This window comes from Corticium candelabrum, chromosome 20, assembly GCF_963422355.1.
Source record: "Corticium candelabrum chromosome 20, ooCorCand1.1, whole genome shotgun sequence".
Taxonomy (NCBI): Eukaryota; Metazoa; Porifera; class Homoscleromorpha; order Homosclerophorida; family Plakinidae; genus Corticium; species Corticium candelabrum.
Window position 1 is genome coordinate 5230487 of NC_085104.1, and position 14506 is coordinate 5244992.

The 14506-nt window shown below is 45.6% G+C and overlaps 2 protein-coding genes across 3 annotated transcripts; both read right to left on the bottom strand.

Annotated features, from left to right (window-relative positions):
- Positions 1 to 2877: 2877 nt before the first annotated feature.
- On the bottom strand, positions 2878 to 4747 carry LOC134195904 (uncharacterized). The gene is made up of 5 exons (XM_062664999.1): positions 4515 to 4747; positions 3541 to 4443; positions 3402 to 3461; positions 3216 to 3337; positions 2878 to 3151 (listed from the first exon to the last, which is right to left on the bottom strand). Exons 1-5 carry the CDS (start codon positions 4678 to 4680, stop codon positions 3008 to 3010), a joined length of 1395 nt encoding a protein of 464 aa, XP_062520983.1. The 5' UTR covers positions 4681 to 4747; the 3' UTR covers positions 2878 to 3007.
- A 3396-nt stretch (positions 4748 to 8143) lies between these two features.
- On the bottom strand, positions 8144 to 14282 carry LOC134195307 (rap guanine nucleotide exchange factor 6-like). 2 transcript variants are annotated; one of them, XM_062664318.1, is made up of 3 exons: positions 14008 to 14282; positions 12737 to 13056; positions 8144 to 12055 (listed from the first exon to the last, which is right to left on the bottom strand). In XM_062664318.1, the coding sequence occupies exons 1-3, from the start codon at positions 14142 to 14144 to the stop codon at positions 8334 to 8336; spliced, it is 4179 nt and encodes a 1392-aa protein (XP_062520302.1). In that variant the 5' UTR covers positions 14145 to 14282; the 3' UTR covers positions 8144 to 8333. The 2 variants fall into 2 exon arrangements, with proteins under 2 accessions (XP_062520302.1, XP_062520301.1); XM_062664317.1 differs by having other exon boundaries at positions 8144 to 12058.
- Positions 14283 to 14506: the final 224 nt, after the last annotated feature.

Here is a 14506-nt window from a genome sequence, read left to right on the forward strand (position 1 = left end):
TTTGCGTGAATTGAAACGGACGTAACAGTGTTCACCACTCTTGCGCGTCTACTCTGACATCTATAGTCTGTGGGGAAATGGTATGAGAAGTGTCGGCCGGCCGTGCAGGCCCTGTTTTATTCAACGGTTTATCAAAGCAGTGGCATACAGCTTGTTGACTCTTCCAGACGGGAACGGAGTCCACCCTAAGATTGGCGTGTCTTGCTAACGCAGTCTATGTGAAATGAATTTTTAAAGGAGAACTGTCACCAAATACTAAAACTATTCGAAAGAAAGATACAAGGCCTGGTATCTTCCTGTAGGAAACCTACGGTCCAGACAGCCACAGAAAGAAGCAGAGAATCTGCAACGAGTTGTTTAAACGATTCCCCGTATGTACGCAGTCTTAAAGGAGAACTCTCACCAAAGTCAACTGTCTTTCAAATGAAAGCTGTCACTTTATGACACAACCATTTGCAACCGTTTACTGCAGAAGTTTACCGAACGGAGAAATAAAGCAAAGGTTATAGTAAATGATAAATGGCTAACAGACAAACACATTGATGCAGCTCAAGAACTGCTGAAAAAACAGTTTCCACATGTTCGACGACTACAGTGCACCTAGCTGTCTCAAATTCAGACATTCGAAATTCAAACTGGAGACTTTGTCCAAATTTTAAACACCAGCGGCGGACATCGGGTGGCAATAGCAAGGACTGGTAGCCCAAGTGATGATGTCAACGTTTATGACAGCCTATATAGTGTGTTACCTACATCAACAAAAGAGTGTATTGCAGGAATAGTCTTCACATCAAATGAAGCGTTTAACCTGCGATTCATGGATGTACAAAGACAATCCAATGGGAGTGACTGTGGACTGCATGCCATAGCAGTGCTCACAGCCTTGTTGCGTGGAGTCAAACTGTACACGTGTATTGCAAGTGCAGAAAACCGGAAGGAAGATCTCCAATGGTGGCATGTGAGTCCTGTGGTGAATGGTTCCATGAGAGATGTAAAGATGTTCCGGACATAATTTTGAGCAACAAAAAGCTATCTCGGTTATGTTCAAAGTGTAATGATGTGTGAGTTACCTGTAGTTTATTTAAGTGTTGTATAAGGCCACAGAGCAATAGAATATATATTACTTGCATCCTGTCCACAGACAAATGTAGTTTGTCATCCATACAAAAACTTACCGCTACGCGCATGTAACGAGTCATAAATACTCTTGCCGACCAATTTTGACAGCTAAATCTGGTCCTGGCCATTTTTGCAGATATTTTTGGTCCTAGTAGTACAGGACCAGTTTTGGCCAGGGCAGACCGCTTTTGGCAAGCCAAAATTGTTCCCACGGACCCGTTTTGACAGAAACGTTTGATCCACCGGAACGGATTTGGCCAGGACGGGAATTGTGGTGTCAGGTCGGCGAAAGCTCGTACATCGGAACAGACTTCGAGCATGTTACCGGCGGAATGAAGACGACCACCCGGAGGCTCCGGCAGGAGACACGGCAGCAGACAAGCAAGACCCAGAGACGACTGCCCGGTCGGAGACCATTGACGATACTCCAGTCGGTCAACCAAACACTACACCCTGTTTGCTGCGCGGGTTCGAGATAGAACAGTTCGACACTCCGGCGCTACCTCATGATGGTCGAGACCCTAAGCCAGAAGATGAACCCCCGGCAGCGCGTAGACGGCTCGTGCGGAGGCCACCATGGCTAGAAGACTATGAGACGGGACACTCCAGTCTCGAAGACGAGAGTTCTTCTGAGGGAGAAGTGTAGTATATACAGTCGATACAGTATTACTTGTGTAGAACAATCAGTGAGAGCATGCGTGTACAGTTAGTTGATAGTAGCGCGCTCGTGTTGAGTTCTAGTTGTTGTCAATTACACCTCGTCTTGCAAACCACGGTTGACTTCGCTCATAGTTGAGTTACTCACATCCCTAGTCCAAGCTACCTAGACTGCTGATCGAATCACATGGGACCTCACAACTTCAGATTATATAACATGAATCGAACTCAGGATCGAACTCGCTCTGTGAATGAATCTCTTTCCATGCAGTAAAATGAATCTCTTCCCATGCAGCTACGGGAACGAAATATAAACAGTGAATGTATGCAATCGGATATCACAGCTAGCATAACTTTCATGGAAGGATGGGTTCATAATTAACTAAGAGCATGAAAGTGTTGACGTTGGTGACGTGGGGTGACACTTAGATGACGTGGGTTGACACTAGGTGAAGAAAGTAGGCGGGATGATCCCAGACCCTCTCCGGCGTCGAGTTATACGAAAACTAGCTGGCCACGACGGTGCGAGAGGGTCTGGTACGAGGCTAGTCTAGAATACTACTGATCATGATTATTAGAATAGTGAGTAACTTACTATTGAGTCGTCACTATAGATGGTCCAGAACCGGCCTATAGTATAGATACTACTGAACCGTGTTGTACAGCCCCTATTTTGTTTACGGGTACTAGTTTGTTCACGGGTACTATTTTGTTTACAGCCCCTTTTGTTCACAAGACACATACAGTCCCTATTTTGTTCACAGCTTGGCCCTACTTTGTTCACAGCCCCATGTTGTTCACAGCCTCTACTTTGTTCACAGCCCCTATTTTGTTCACAGCCCCTATTTTGTTATTTTATTCACAGCCCGAGCCCCTATTTTGTTATTTTGTTTACAGCCCAGACCCCCTATTTCGTTATTTTGTTTACAACCCCTATTTGTTATTTTGTTCACAACCCCTATTGGTTATTTTGTTCACAGCCTCTATTTTGTATTTGAGTATTGCATGACTAACATAATGCGTTTCATAACAGTAAAGAAGAACTCAGTTGCACGTGACGTCAAAATTAAGCCCTCTACGTAAACGGTATATCCATTGCAATTGGTTTTTCAAAGACATCTAAATTCATCAGGAAACACTTGCAAACGAAAAGTGCACAACAAGACAATGATACATCAAACTAAAAGTACACAATCGTTGGACGGTCTAGAGAGCATCACTTCACGACCTTCTACTTGCAACCACACCTTCCGATCGCTTGTACTTGCTTCTTGGTGCCATCACGCAGAAGAATAGTAGGATAGTTATGGTATGAAAGAGCCACACACTCCTGCCTCGATGAGCATTTGCCAGCACACTTTCCCACATTGTATACCTTTGTACACAACAGACCTATTAGACCGACAATCATCTGCACGCAATCTCACTATTTTTCTTACTCTACGGCGTTCGCGGTAGCCCGAACCCGTGCTTATCAATTCCACGTACTCTTCTAGGTGTACTTTTCGATAGCAACGTTGAAGGCAACGGCATTTGTCGATGACTTCGACACATTGACCGCCTGGTAATGACATCAAAATGTCAGTTAGTTGGGTACACAATACAGTAGTCGTGATGCAGATCACCGTTTGGTCCCTTGACAAACTCGACGTGTGTATGTAATGGCTGGCAGGCAGTACCGATATCTTGAAAAGCAGACAACTTTTTTACTAGACGCGTGCACTCAACCTCTAGACGTGCAGGCAATACTCAAGCAATCCTTACTTGGGATATACGGAATGCCTGCCGCTTTGAACCGTTCTTCGACTGCTTCTGAACTGAGATCTCTCCGTGCATCGAGTTCACGTGCCAAGTTGTGCTGAGCATCGGTCTCTTCAGCAAAAATGTGATAATTTCTGCAATTTCCTGCACACTTCCCGACGTCGATCTGTTGTTCAAAATACGAGTTCTCGAAGAATGTATGTTTTAGAGGGAATCGATTGCACCGACTGTGGTCCTGACAATCGCACTCGAGATGGTTGACCAGTGTCACGTCTATGACTCCTTTACTAAGCGACAGAGTCTCCGTCGTCTCCTTAACTTTGGTCGCACGACACGACTTCGGTGTTTTGTCGTATATAAGAGTGAGTTGTGTGTAGTCAAAGAATGTGTCGTCCTGAATGGCCACGTTGAGATCACCGTATGTGATTATGTATTGAAAGATGGGATCTCCGGGTTGATAAGTGCTCGTGTGGCAACGGTACTGGTGGGGACCAAAGCCGGTTCCCGGTGTAGGCAGGTCTCGTATGTACGAACTCCAAAGTAGACTATCACTCTCCGGTTGAGGATTCCAGATGAATACATTATCATTCGTAGCGAGCCACGATCGCGATGCTTTGACGCAGAATCTAAACTGAATGCGCAAGATGTCTGCGCAGTAGTCGAGCACACGGCGCGGTACCTCAATGGTGTGAGCAGTCCAGAGATCCCACGAAGAGAGTTTGTCAAAATAGAGACTGAGAGATTTCCCGTCGAGCAATCGACTGTTGAGAAACAGCTCGCTGGGTCGTGTGGGTTCGGCACCGGCGAAGTCGTCGATGCCTCCGTCTGTGATGACATAGTCGGATCGAGAAGTGCACGATCCTCGGCATATCTTCACCGACCTGTAAACTGGCCGATTGTAAATGTCTGCAAAAATAGTCGGAGAGAAAGTTGAAATGCCACACGCATCGGCATGCAAACAAAGTATTGATTAATACCCAAGCCGAAGTATCGACGGGTCGAGAAGGGTTGACAACAGGTAATACGAACTGGAGACACATGTCCGATAGTTTCTTTTACAGCTCTAAGCTGAGCGTGTACAGATTCGATGTAGAGAGTCATTGCAACGAGTAGAGCGACGACTAATCCCGAAATCACGGCCATGACTCAGCAGATCGCTCCCACTCTAGTATAGACTAATTAGACAGTGCCGTACGGTCGACTGCCAATTTAAGCTGCAATGCCACACTTTATACACTCGATTCTATGTAAAGTAGCGGCCGAGGTGAATGACGCACGTAGTTCTTAGACAAGAGACCGCATTGTTCCCGCGCGGAAGTTGGGTTGGAAGTGTGTGTGCGTGAGCGTACAATACTGTACCTGTTCGACGTTTTGTGGCACACTAGTGTGTTTGTTGCTCAACAATTGAAGTAGTGTTTCGGCACATCTATTGTGCATGCATGTGGCTTGTACACACCAGCGGCGTGTTTGCCACAGGCGGGCGTGACGCAAGTCACGTTCGACACTTCTGTCAGTTCTTGTTCTATTATATTATCTAGGATCTTCGCACGTTTGCAGTTTATCTTTGCTGCTGCACGTACGTTGCTCTAGTGTACATACTAAGAGTTTCTACATAACGCTTGTTTTTGGCAATACGTTTGCACAGGAACCTAAGCTCCTGCAACTGGTTTGCACAGATCGAATGTTTGTGTGGGCGGTGCAAACAATTCCAGCACGTGCAGCAGACGTCACAGTAAAGTCCGTTTAAAAAGAGCCGTTCGTGGAATAGCTATCCCTCCTTTTTTACTTCCGGACGGCTTTTTAATTTCTTTCCCGTCGTCCGGAAGCAAAGGGCTACGCACGTGGGAAGGGTGGATAGCTAAATAATATGGAGACTGCTAGGTAGCTACGGAACGTGATTGTAATACTACATTTTGTAGTACAGCACCCTCGATTATCCGGACTTCTCTGGAGACAGGTTAGAAGTCCGAATAATCTAAAGTTTAGCTAAATATCGACTAATTTTCTTCTACTGTACCGCACTGTTTCGATTCCACACTCTACATTCATGTCACTATATCAACAGCTGCTTAACTAGATTATTACGTTCTCTGTTATTTACCGCTCATTTGTGAGAGGGCGTACCTGGTAACTAGCTAGCTAGATTGTTCAGGAACGCACTAGCCAGAAACGTAAAAAGTCGGGGACACAGAATTTGTCCGGATAATCGAGGGTGTCCTGTACTCAAAGAGCAACTGCGCACCACCCACTATTTCGTCAGTAGATATATACTTTACAATATCAGATGGTATCGTAGAACTAACACTAGAGTAAGTCTAGAAGTGAAGAAGCACTACAGTGCAAACCCTCCGCGTGCCTTACCTATGCAGCATGATTAATGTCTACCATATTAATTAAGCACACGGGACATTTCTTTGGTGAGGCGTTACATGGTTGCCGAGCAGGTCGTCGAGTTGGTCGATCGTACGTCACGTGACCGACCTGTACAAGCAAAAACCGTTGCCGTGGGAGTGTCCAACATACCAGTTGCTATGCAGACGAAAACGGACCGTGCTTAGGCCAACCACACGTGTGAAACCACATGGACCTATACAACGTGACAGCTAGCGCACGTGGTGTAAGCAACCTAGCGCGGAGGAGGACTGGGCACGAGTCCTATGTAGCCTCGAAGTTCCAGACCGTCTCCCAAAAGAAATGGGAGACGGTCTGGATCAACTTCTGATCAAACCGAGTTCGGAAGTAGGCGTAAGTTAAGTTACTTAAGAGAAATGGAAGGGTTGTAACAGTCAAAAACACCTCTTTAGATACTAGCGCTATGCCACCCGATGTGACAATAGGCGATCAATTACTACATTTTAGAGGTGTGTTCAAACAAGGTGTGCGGTAATCTTCTGCGATGGCGGCAAGTCTGCAACGGTCGGCTGTTCGGGATACATTGAATCAATTTCAGAGCCTTGGCGTTGTTTCAAAGGCACGGTCCAGTGCAGTTTTATATCATGAAAGACGCGCACGTTCATGAAATCAATTACGAGCTGTTATTGTGGAACGCCTTTACCAGAAGCCGTGCATGTCATTACAGAACTCTCGACGTTCATTGGCCGCCACTTTAGTGGCGACAGCTTGCTGATTGGCTGACTCGGATCACTTCCGAACTCGGTTTGATCAGAAGTTGATCCAGACCGTCTCCCATTTCTTTGGGAGACGGTCTGGAACTTCGAGGCTAAGTCTTATGATGTCAGGTGTTAAAGCAGGAGGCGGAGCGAGTCGGCGAGGCCTACGTCACGTGACCGGCCTACGGCACCCTAGCTTTTCTAGCTCGGGTATGATAAGTGAGGAAAACTCTTCGGACAGCGAAGAGACGACAGAAATGATAACACTACAAGCATGGTTCTTGTCCTAGCTAGGCCTTTTGTCACGAGAATCTAGGCGAAGCTAAGCCGCAGGGGCGTAGCTGGATCTCCTAACGGGGTGTTATCGGGGTCTTGTCAGAGTATACTCTGAGTCTGAAAGCCTCAAAATTCTAGACCGGAAGTATGACGCGGCGGAAAAGGGTCTGGTTACTGGTTACGCAAGTCTAACCAAATCCTTTGTTGATCTTGTTGTGCCGCCTGCAGAAAGCACAAGCTAAAGTGGAGTAAATAGGATCGATAAGTTGTGTTTAGAGATCTGTCCCGTGGTGATCTCGAATGCTGTACTGGCTGTACTGTAGCGTACGACTACTTGCGAGCTCTGGAAATTTTCCCACGGGCTAGCGCTGGCTCTATATTCTCTAGGCAGACTTTAGTTACAGAAAGTAATTAATTGTACGTATTCTAATATACATAAATGAGAGTTGACTAATTTGAATAAAATTTCAATGAGAGAGAGGGGTCTGAGTCTTTATAGAGCAGCCACGGACCGTTAGTGGCAGTGTCTGAGAGTTTGATAAGGCATCATCGTTGTGTGGTGTGGTGTGGTGTGGTGTGTGTGTGTGTGTGTGTGTGTGTGTGTGTGTGTGTGTGTGTGTGTGTGTGTGTGTGTGTGTGTGTGTGTGTGTGTGTGTGTGTGTGTGTGTGTGTGTGTGTGTGTGTGTGTGTGTGTGCAGTATATGTATGTATATGTGTGTATGCGCATGCCCTAGGGAAGAGCTGTCTGCTAGTGGTCACGTTCACTAGGAGGTGATCATGAATAGTAGAATTGCCTTTAGATATAACAGTCAGCTGCCATACAATCACGGTTTACCAAACAAGCAGTCATGGACAAACCGTGGTGCTTCCAAATGCCATTAAAGGCGCATGTGAGCATTGATCAAGACAGAAAGTCACTCACACCGTTAGCTAACGGTACTGTACTGTACTGTACGGAATTTGGCAAGTATTGTACCAGAGAGCCAGTGGGTCTGTGCAATCCTTACTACTTTAGCCCATATGACACTTTGATGGTCTTCAATGCCTCAAGTGACATTTCTCGGCTTACTGTTACACAACCAATAGAAAGAGACTACACAAACGTTAATCACAGTCTGCATCTTGTATGGATTACTGTATACGTCATGGGTTTGATTTATATTGTGTGGGAACCCCACAGACTGTAATTGCTTAGTTCCAGGGTCAACACCATACTCAAATAGTCAACAACGAACTTTGCATTTGCAGATAACTTCCTTCTATTAATTAATTAGGCCAGTCTTTATACATACTTACAACAAAAGACCTTGCAATAGCAAGGCATATTCATATTTATGTAAAGTCCTCAACTCGTTATTTATTCATCTATCACATCAGAAAAAAGTAAACCACTACTACTACTCATCTACCCTAGGTAACCTCTTTCTCTGTAACTTCTAATCTAGTTGCTGTCACTGGAGAAGATGAATGTCCATTCATGTGCACACCTTTCTTTCTTCTGATATGAAAAGGCGAAATCGAACCAGACAGTCTCTTCATAGCTGAACTCGTCGACATCTTCTTGTGCCCATCCACGACACCCTCTTGAATATCCTTCAAGCTGTTTCGACGATGGTGCTCTTTGGGAGAGATGTTCTTGTCTTTGATTCGTGGAGAAACAACAACAGAACTCAAGGACATCGTTCTGGGGTGCACAGTAGAGCCGCCCGCAGGAACAGCAAGGGAAGAGCGATGCAACCGGACTGGCGCCGAAGGCATCGATGGTTCACATGCCTCAGACAAATTGTCCAATACATTCTCGTCGTCGAGAACTGGCAAATTGTCCAAATACTCACTCACTCTTCGTTCCATCACACGTTGCTCATAGATGCGTTTAAGAAGAGAAGTATGTCCACTAGCACCACTTCGCCGCTTCATCGTCCCAGTGCTAGATTTTATAAACAGCTGCTGATTTGAGACATTGAGAAACTCCAAGAAGACATTTTGTGGATCATATGGAATCGCAGCCATTTTCTTGATGTTCCGTATCTCTCCAGAAAGCATCCGCAACTTTTCGAAGTTGATGAGAGAGTCAACGACACTGTCATTTCCCAGGTACATGAACATAAGATCCTTTTTTATTACCGGAAAGAAGGGAAGAAGTGGCGGACAAGCAGCAGCACCATAAACAACAGCTCGGTATCGTGACATGTTGCGTGTTGGATCCATAAGACGTTGCATTTCGTGATACGCTCTTATGTACTTTGAAGGAACTTTGTCCCAAGTGCCTTTTAGTCTTTCAATTGCTCGATGTCCGAGCCCACTAAGTATCGCAAACATTGTGTTGTAATTCCTAGCATCTTGACAATAACGAGCTGCCTTGATAAAAGCTTTCAGTACTTTCACTCGATTGTGGCTGCTACGTGTGCGGCAAATCTCGGTAACGACCCAGAACATTTCCTGGTTCACTAAATCAGCAAACTCCTTTAGATGATCCGCTTGTACATTAGACTGGCAGCCCCACAGGTCAACGATAAACTCAGCTGCATCAATTGTCTGGAAAGTTTCAAAGTCTCTCATCGTCAGCTCTCGCACCAATTCCTTGATATCTAGCCTTTGAATATTGAGACAACCCTCTTTCAGAATTTCTTCAGCAACATCTTCGTGGACAAGTGTTCCTGTCTCGTCGTGTGGCTTCAAATAATAGCGACTATACACTCCCAGTCTTTCAGACAATTTATCTAGAAAATCAGGAAGTTTCTTCTGAGTTACAAGCCTTTCCTGATTCGTCGTGATCTGACAGAGAGAGAACGTGGACGAGCCTTCCGAGAGCTCAAATTCGGCAACAGCTAATGCAACGACCTGACTGGCCGTTGTGTGATTAGACACAGGAATATATCTATGACCTCCATCGGCTCGATAGATTTTAATAACATGATCGACATTCGAGCTTATCTGCGGTAAAGGAGACAGCTCTCTCTTAGTGTCCTGATACACAACAGGCATCGACGTGCTGTGAACCATACCAAACTCACCACTCGCCCGATAACCACCAAGCTTCGGACTACTCGAATCGCTATCTGATGGACTGTTATCGTGTGCTGAAGGTGTCTCTTCCTTTGCATCTGACACAGGTGTGAACGTAGTAGGTGTCAATGTTGGCCGTGATTTGCCAGAGCCAACCCTCCAAGACAGAGCACCATACAACCTCTTTGCAAAGCTCTTATGATGTCCACTACCACGACTCTTCGAAATCGAAATGTTATTACAGGAATGCTTGGTTGGTTGTGCTTGTGGGGACGTAACCATCGACTCAACAACATTAGAACCATCAATTTCAGCCCTGTCTTGTGGATTAAGTGCAAACTTTAAACCAATAATGTTGTAATGCAAAATCAGTACCATCTTCTTGCCGTCATTACAGAGAGCTTTGACTCGCGACAGTTGAAGTTGCTCTACATTATGATCATTAAGCGAGATTACTTGGTCTCCCACAGAGATCCCACCCGTTGCAGCTAATGATTTCTCCTTTACATCGGACACAAACACGGCACCCGACTGTCGTTCGTTTCCTATGATCATGTCCATGCCCCACTCCATGTCTACTGCATCTCTTGTCAAGGTTACCACACGTTTCTTCGAGCAGCCGGATGAAGCTCTATCCAAGTTGTGCAGTTCTGGCATCATTTCCGCGTCTTTCAACTGTGTTCGAAATCTATTCAGTTGACCCATCATCGCTTCGTTGCCATCGAAGTCTGCAAAGTGCTTACCAACCCACACTGACATGACATTGACCGCTGCCAATTTCTCGTCTTTGCTTTCCGAATCGAGCCACTTCAGCAACTGTTCCGTGATCTTCTTGGGGTCAGAAATAAATGTACGATATGTCAGTAGAAAGTCTTCCACATAAGTAGGATCGACGGAGTTAAACTCCAACAGCTGTTGCAACAGTTTGTCAGCAGTTCCCTGTATAACAGCAAAACCGTCAATTTCTCCAACTTTGCGTTTCTCCGACACCAAGACACGCTGATCACCCTCCGTGACTACTTGTACATTCTCCTGCTGGCTTTTGAGAATTTTCAGATATTCTTCACCATCTACTTCCAGCACCTGACATGGTGTCTTGGCCACCAGCGTTCCTTCATGAATAACTGTAGGTAAATGAGCTGTGATTCCAAACGTATCTCCTGCATAAAGTGTAGATGGGAGCTGCCCTTCCCGCATTAATTCTAGTTGCCCATCGAAGACAACATACCATGAGCTGAGCTCTCGACCGTCCCTTACAACTCGCATTTCACGATCAAACAGTTTCATCTGCACTTTGGAACATAATGCTTTCCTCACTCCGAGCGAGACAGAAGCAAATGCAGGTAGATTCTGGACAAAGTCGTGAATGAGTGCAATATCACGTTCACCTCGATCAACAGGTGATTTCATAAGAGCCTCCAAAACTGGGTCATGCGTTTCAGGCACAGTTTCTCCACAATCATTCGGATCATTCATGAAGATATCGTCTTCATCAGAATCTACACTGCTCTCGGGAAGGTCATCCAAATCAAAGTTTTGGCTTAGTTCCTGCTGGCAGTCTCTTACCTTGTTCCCTTTCTGTTCACATTTCGTTTTACTGTTTGAAATCGGTGTCATTAAAACACTTTCGTGTCTGCACAAGTTCCCATGTCCTCCTAATCCCGAGAATGTCTTGTCCATGAAATGCTGCATTTCTGCTCCGATCAGATCTAAATTATTCACAGTTACAGGCTTCCATTGTAGAAACGTAGAATCTAAAGCAGACTTCCTACGTGACAACGGAGAAGACAAATGACGCTTGCGATTGGGGTTGACAGAGGCAGCCCGAAAAAGGCCCGGAGAACGAGGAGCAGTAAGAATAGATGACGACGCTGATGACAGAGACTCCGATGATGATGAACGAGAGGAAAGTCCCAGAGACTCAGGTCGAGCATGCTGAAACTCATTGCAGCTGTTGCTCTGCCTCGGTGCAAGAATAGCGCCATTAGAATGGTTGGTGCTTACTTTGCTGACTGATGAATCAAGAGACAGTGCAGAAGGAGAACTATATCCAGAACTCATAGAGCTTTCACGTGTATGACCAATGGCACCAGGATGTCTATCGTCACCAACAAACAGAGACACATCTTCTAAAACAAACACAACATGTCACTACATCTCATCAGCATGTGATGTCATTATGACACAACAACTGAAGCAATTCTGGTTCCTGCAGAGAAATTGTTATGCCCATATGTCTTGGTTCCTGTGTGACCCTTCACAGTCACCATTAATGAAACATGAGTCATCATCAGTATAATTAGAAGCCACATCAACTTGCTACGAACAACAGGGGGGACTACTCTCATTCTGTTACATGGCCATACAGAAAATGCCAGTATATGTAGTCTAGAAACCTCCTAGCTTATGAGTGACCAAATGATAATACACAATGTCCTGATATACTCCATAGAAAACCTTACATTAATTATCTGATTCAACAAAGAAAGGGATAAACTCAGTTAACAGATAAACTCAGTTAACGAATACTAGAAATGAAGCCTAATCCAACAAATTAGTTTAGCTTTGCATGGCCATGTCCAAAACTGGATTCTCAAGACATCTGCAGCTACACAAGTACTCTTGACTCAACGTTCTAAGAAGCAGAAGCAGATGAAATAGAGAAACCTGAAGTGTCCACCAGTAACCTGTACTCTTTAGCCTGAACTCTGCTTATCTCTAGGAATAACCTATTCCGATCTATCTATGTGCCTCACTCTACACGTGTACATGCACACAACTCACTAATTAACAAGCTGCTGTCTCACCTGACAGAGTCTTAGGTGGTGGTGGTGCAATTAACTTTCTCAAGTAGTCCTCATCAATAATCTCTATATCTGGACTCTTGACTTCTCCAAGACCACAGCAACAAACAATAAACTGACTTGGCTCTAAGACTATAGCGGTTTCGTCTCTCGGGCGTCCAAAATCAACATCATTTCCAAAACTCGTGCCAGAAACAAACAGATCAGCTCCTGCAAGTACAGATCCTGACAGAAGAAGAAACCAGCTTGTAGCCAGGTCGCCGCGGTAGTAGAGAACACTCTCGGCAACATGGCGTTCATAGCGGGCAGTAGCTGCCACATCACTGAAATAAATAAATATTACTCATCACCCGCAGTCACTGTGTTGACAAGTAACAAACAATTAGAACAACAACCTACGAACACACCACGCGAAACCAATATATTCAAACAGTAGGTATCATATTCTGCAAGTGCATCTGACTCTAGCTGATCTCATCACTAGGTGCAGGTGTTGCGGAAATCAGCAAACGCCGCATTATGCACAACTAACTTAGATTGTCATTAGTCCACGTCCATCTCGTATGAAATTAGGCGCCACCAACGAAGTGAAAACGCGTTGTTGTGTCAGGGCTAAAGTTTCATCGTGCGACGACCGACTACACGCGCTGAGAGCACGCCGTAAAGGCAAACTGACAAAGCGTTGATGAAAAACGATGGCCTGCTGCTTAACGTGCGTCACACGATGCATGCGCACCCGGCAACCAAACACCTACAGCTCGACCTCTTCTGCCTATCCCACTACATCCAGAACTAGAACAACAGTCGCACGACGCTACCCCACAAAGATTTACAAAACATGACAGCTAGAAAAATATCTCGATTTACGCACAGTTCGCATCTCCCGGCAGACCACCTGGCGGGTAGCCAGTAGCGACACGAGTCATGGCTTATCGCGTCGTTCGCGCTTCTCCGCGCACCCTATCGACACCAACACAACGGTACGACCAGACATCGAGGTACGAACGTAGTCTGCGTATCCGTACGACGTAAACTCGCCTCTCGACGCAGCCCGCGGGCTCATCACTAATCACAACACCAAACACAACATGTAAAAACAGGATTCGCGCACGATTTTGGCCAAAATGTGTACAAATTGAAGACCCACACGTTACCACAAATACCTAAAACGACAAGAATGGCATTCTCTCCGCAAACAGAGATCCCAAGGGAGAAGAAATGGGAGAAAGCCGGATGAAAACTGACACGTATGAAGGTGTGGCGTCGTAGCTCACCGCAAATGATGGTTTGTTCCTTCAAACGCTGGGAAATGTCGTAGGCCGTCAGCTATAATAGCAATGTCGGAGTCCGTCCGTCGACCCGGAGATGTCTTCAATGCTGATAGGAACGTGCTTGTTGTCTCTTCACTCATGACTCAGTCATGCAGATGCCACTCTCGCTGACTGTCGACGTAGAAGCCGGAGACTGAAACAGGGAAGAGATTCGCTCGACAGCGGAACTCTTGGATACGATACGTGGAGTGTGCGCAGTCGAGTGTGAGGGGCGTGGAAACTGGCTAATGACTGACGGTTACCGGGATACGTCATTAGTCATTGGTCGCAATTTTCGCGCTTAGAATGCTTGGGACGTTCTTTGTGATTGCTTGAGACGGTCTGCTGTGTTTCTAGACAACAAACGCACACAAACGCACACGAACTACTGGGTGTCGTCGCGAGTGAGGAAGCGTAGGCGGTGGCTGTTATGTGTACATGTAGGTAGCTAATCTAACCAGGT

Bases quoted from the DNA above. Each gene is read 5' to 3' on its own strand.
- LOC134195904 (XM_062664999.1), bottom strand. From the start codon at position 4,680: ATGGCCGTGATTTCGGGATTAGTCGTCGCTCTACTCGTTGCAATGACT. The intron at 3,462-3,540 runs GTAAGGATTGCT...CTGCTTTTCAAG, and splicing joins AGGCATTCCGTATATCCCAA to ATATCGGTACTGCCTGCCAG. The intron at 3,338-3,401 runs GTGATCTGCATC...TGTCATTACCAG, and splicing joins GTTTGTCAAGGGACCAAACG to GCGGTCAATGTGTCGAAGTC.
- LOC134195307 (XM_062664317.1), bottom strand. From the start codon at position 14,144: ATGAGTGAAGAGACAACAAGCACGTTCCTATCAGCATTGAAGACATCT. The intron at 13,057-14,007 runs GTGAGCTACGAC...TATTTATTTCAG, and splicing joins GGAACAAACCATCATTTGCG to TGATGTGGCAGCTACTGCCC. The intron at 12,059-12,736 runs GTGAGACAGCAG...TGTTTGTTTTAG, and splicing joins ACCACCTAAGACTCTGTCAG to AAGATGTGTCTCTGTTTGTT.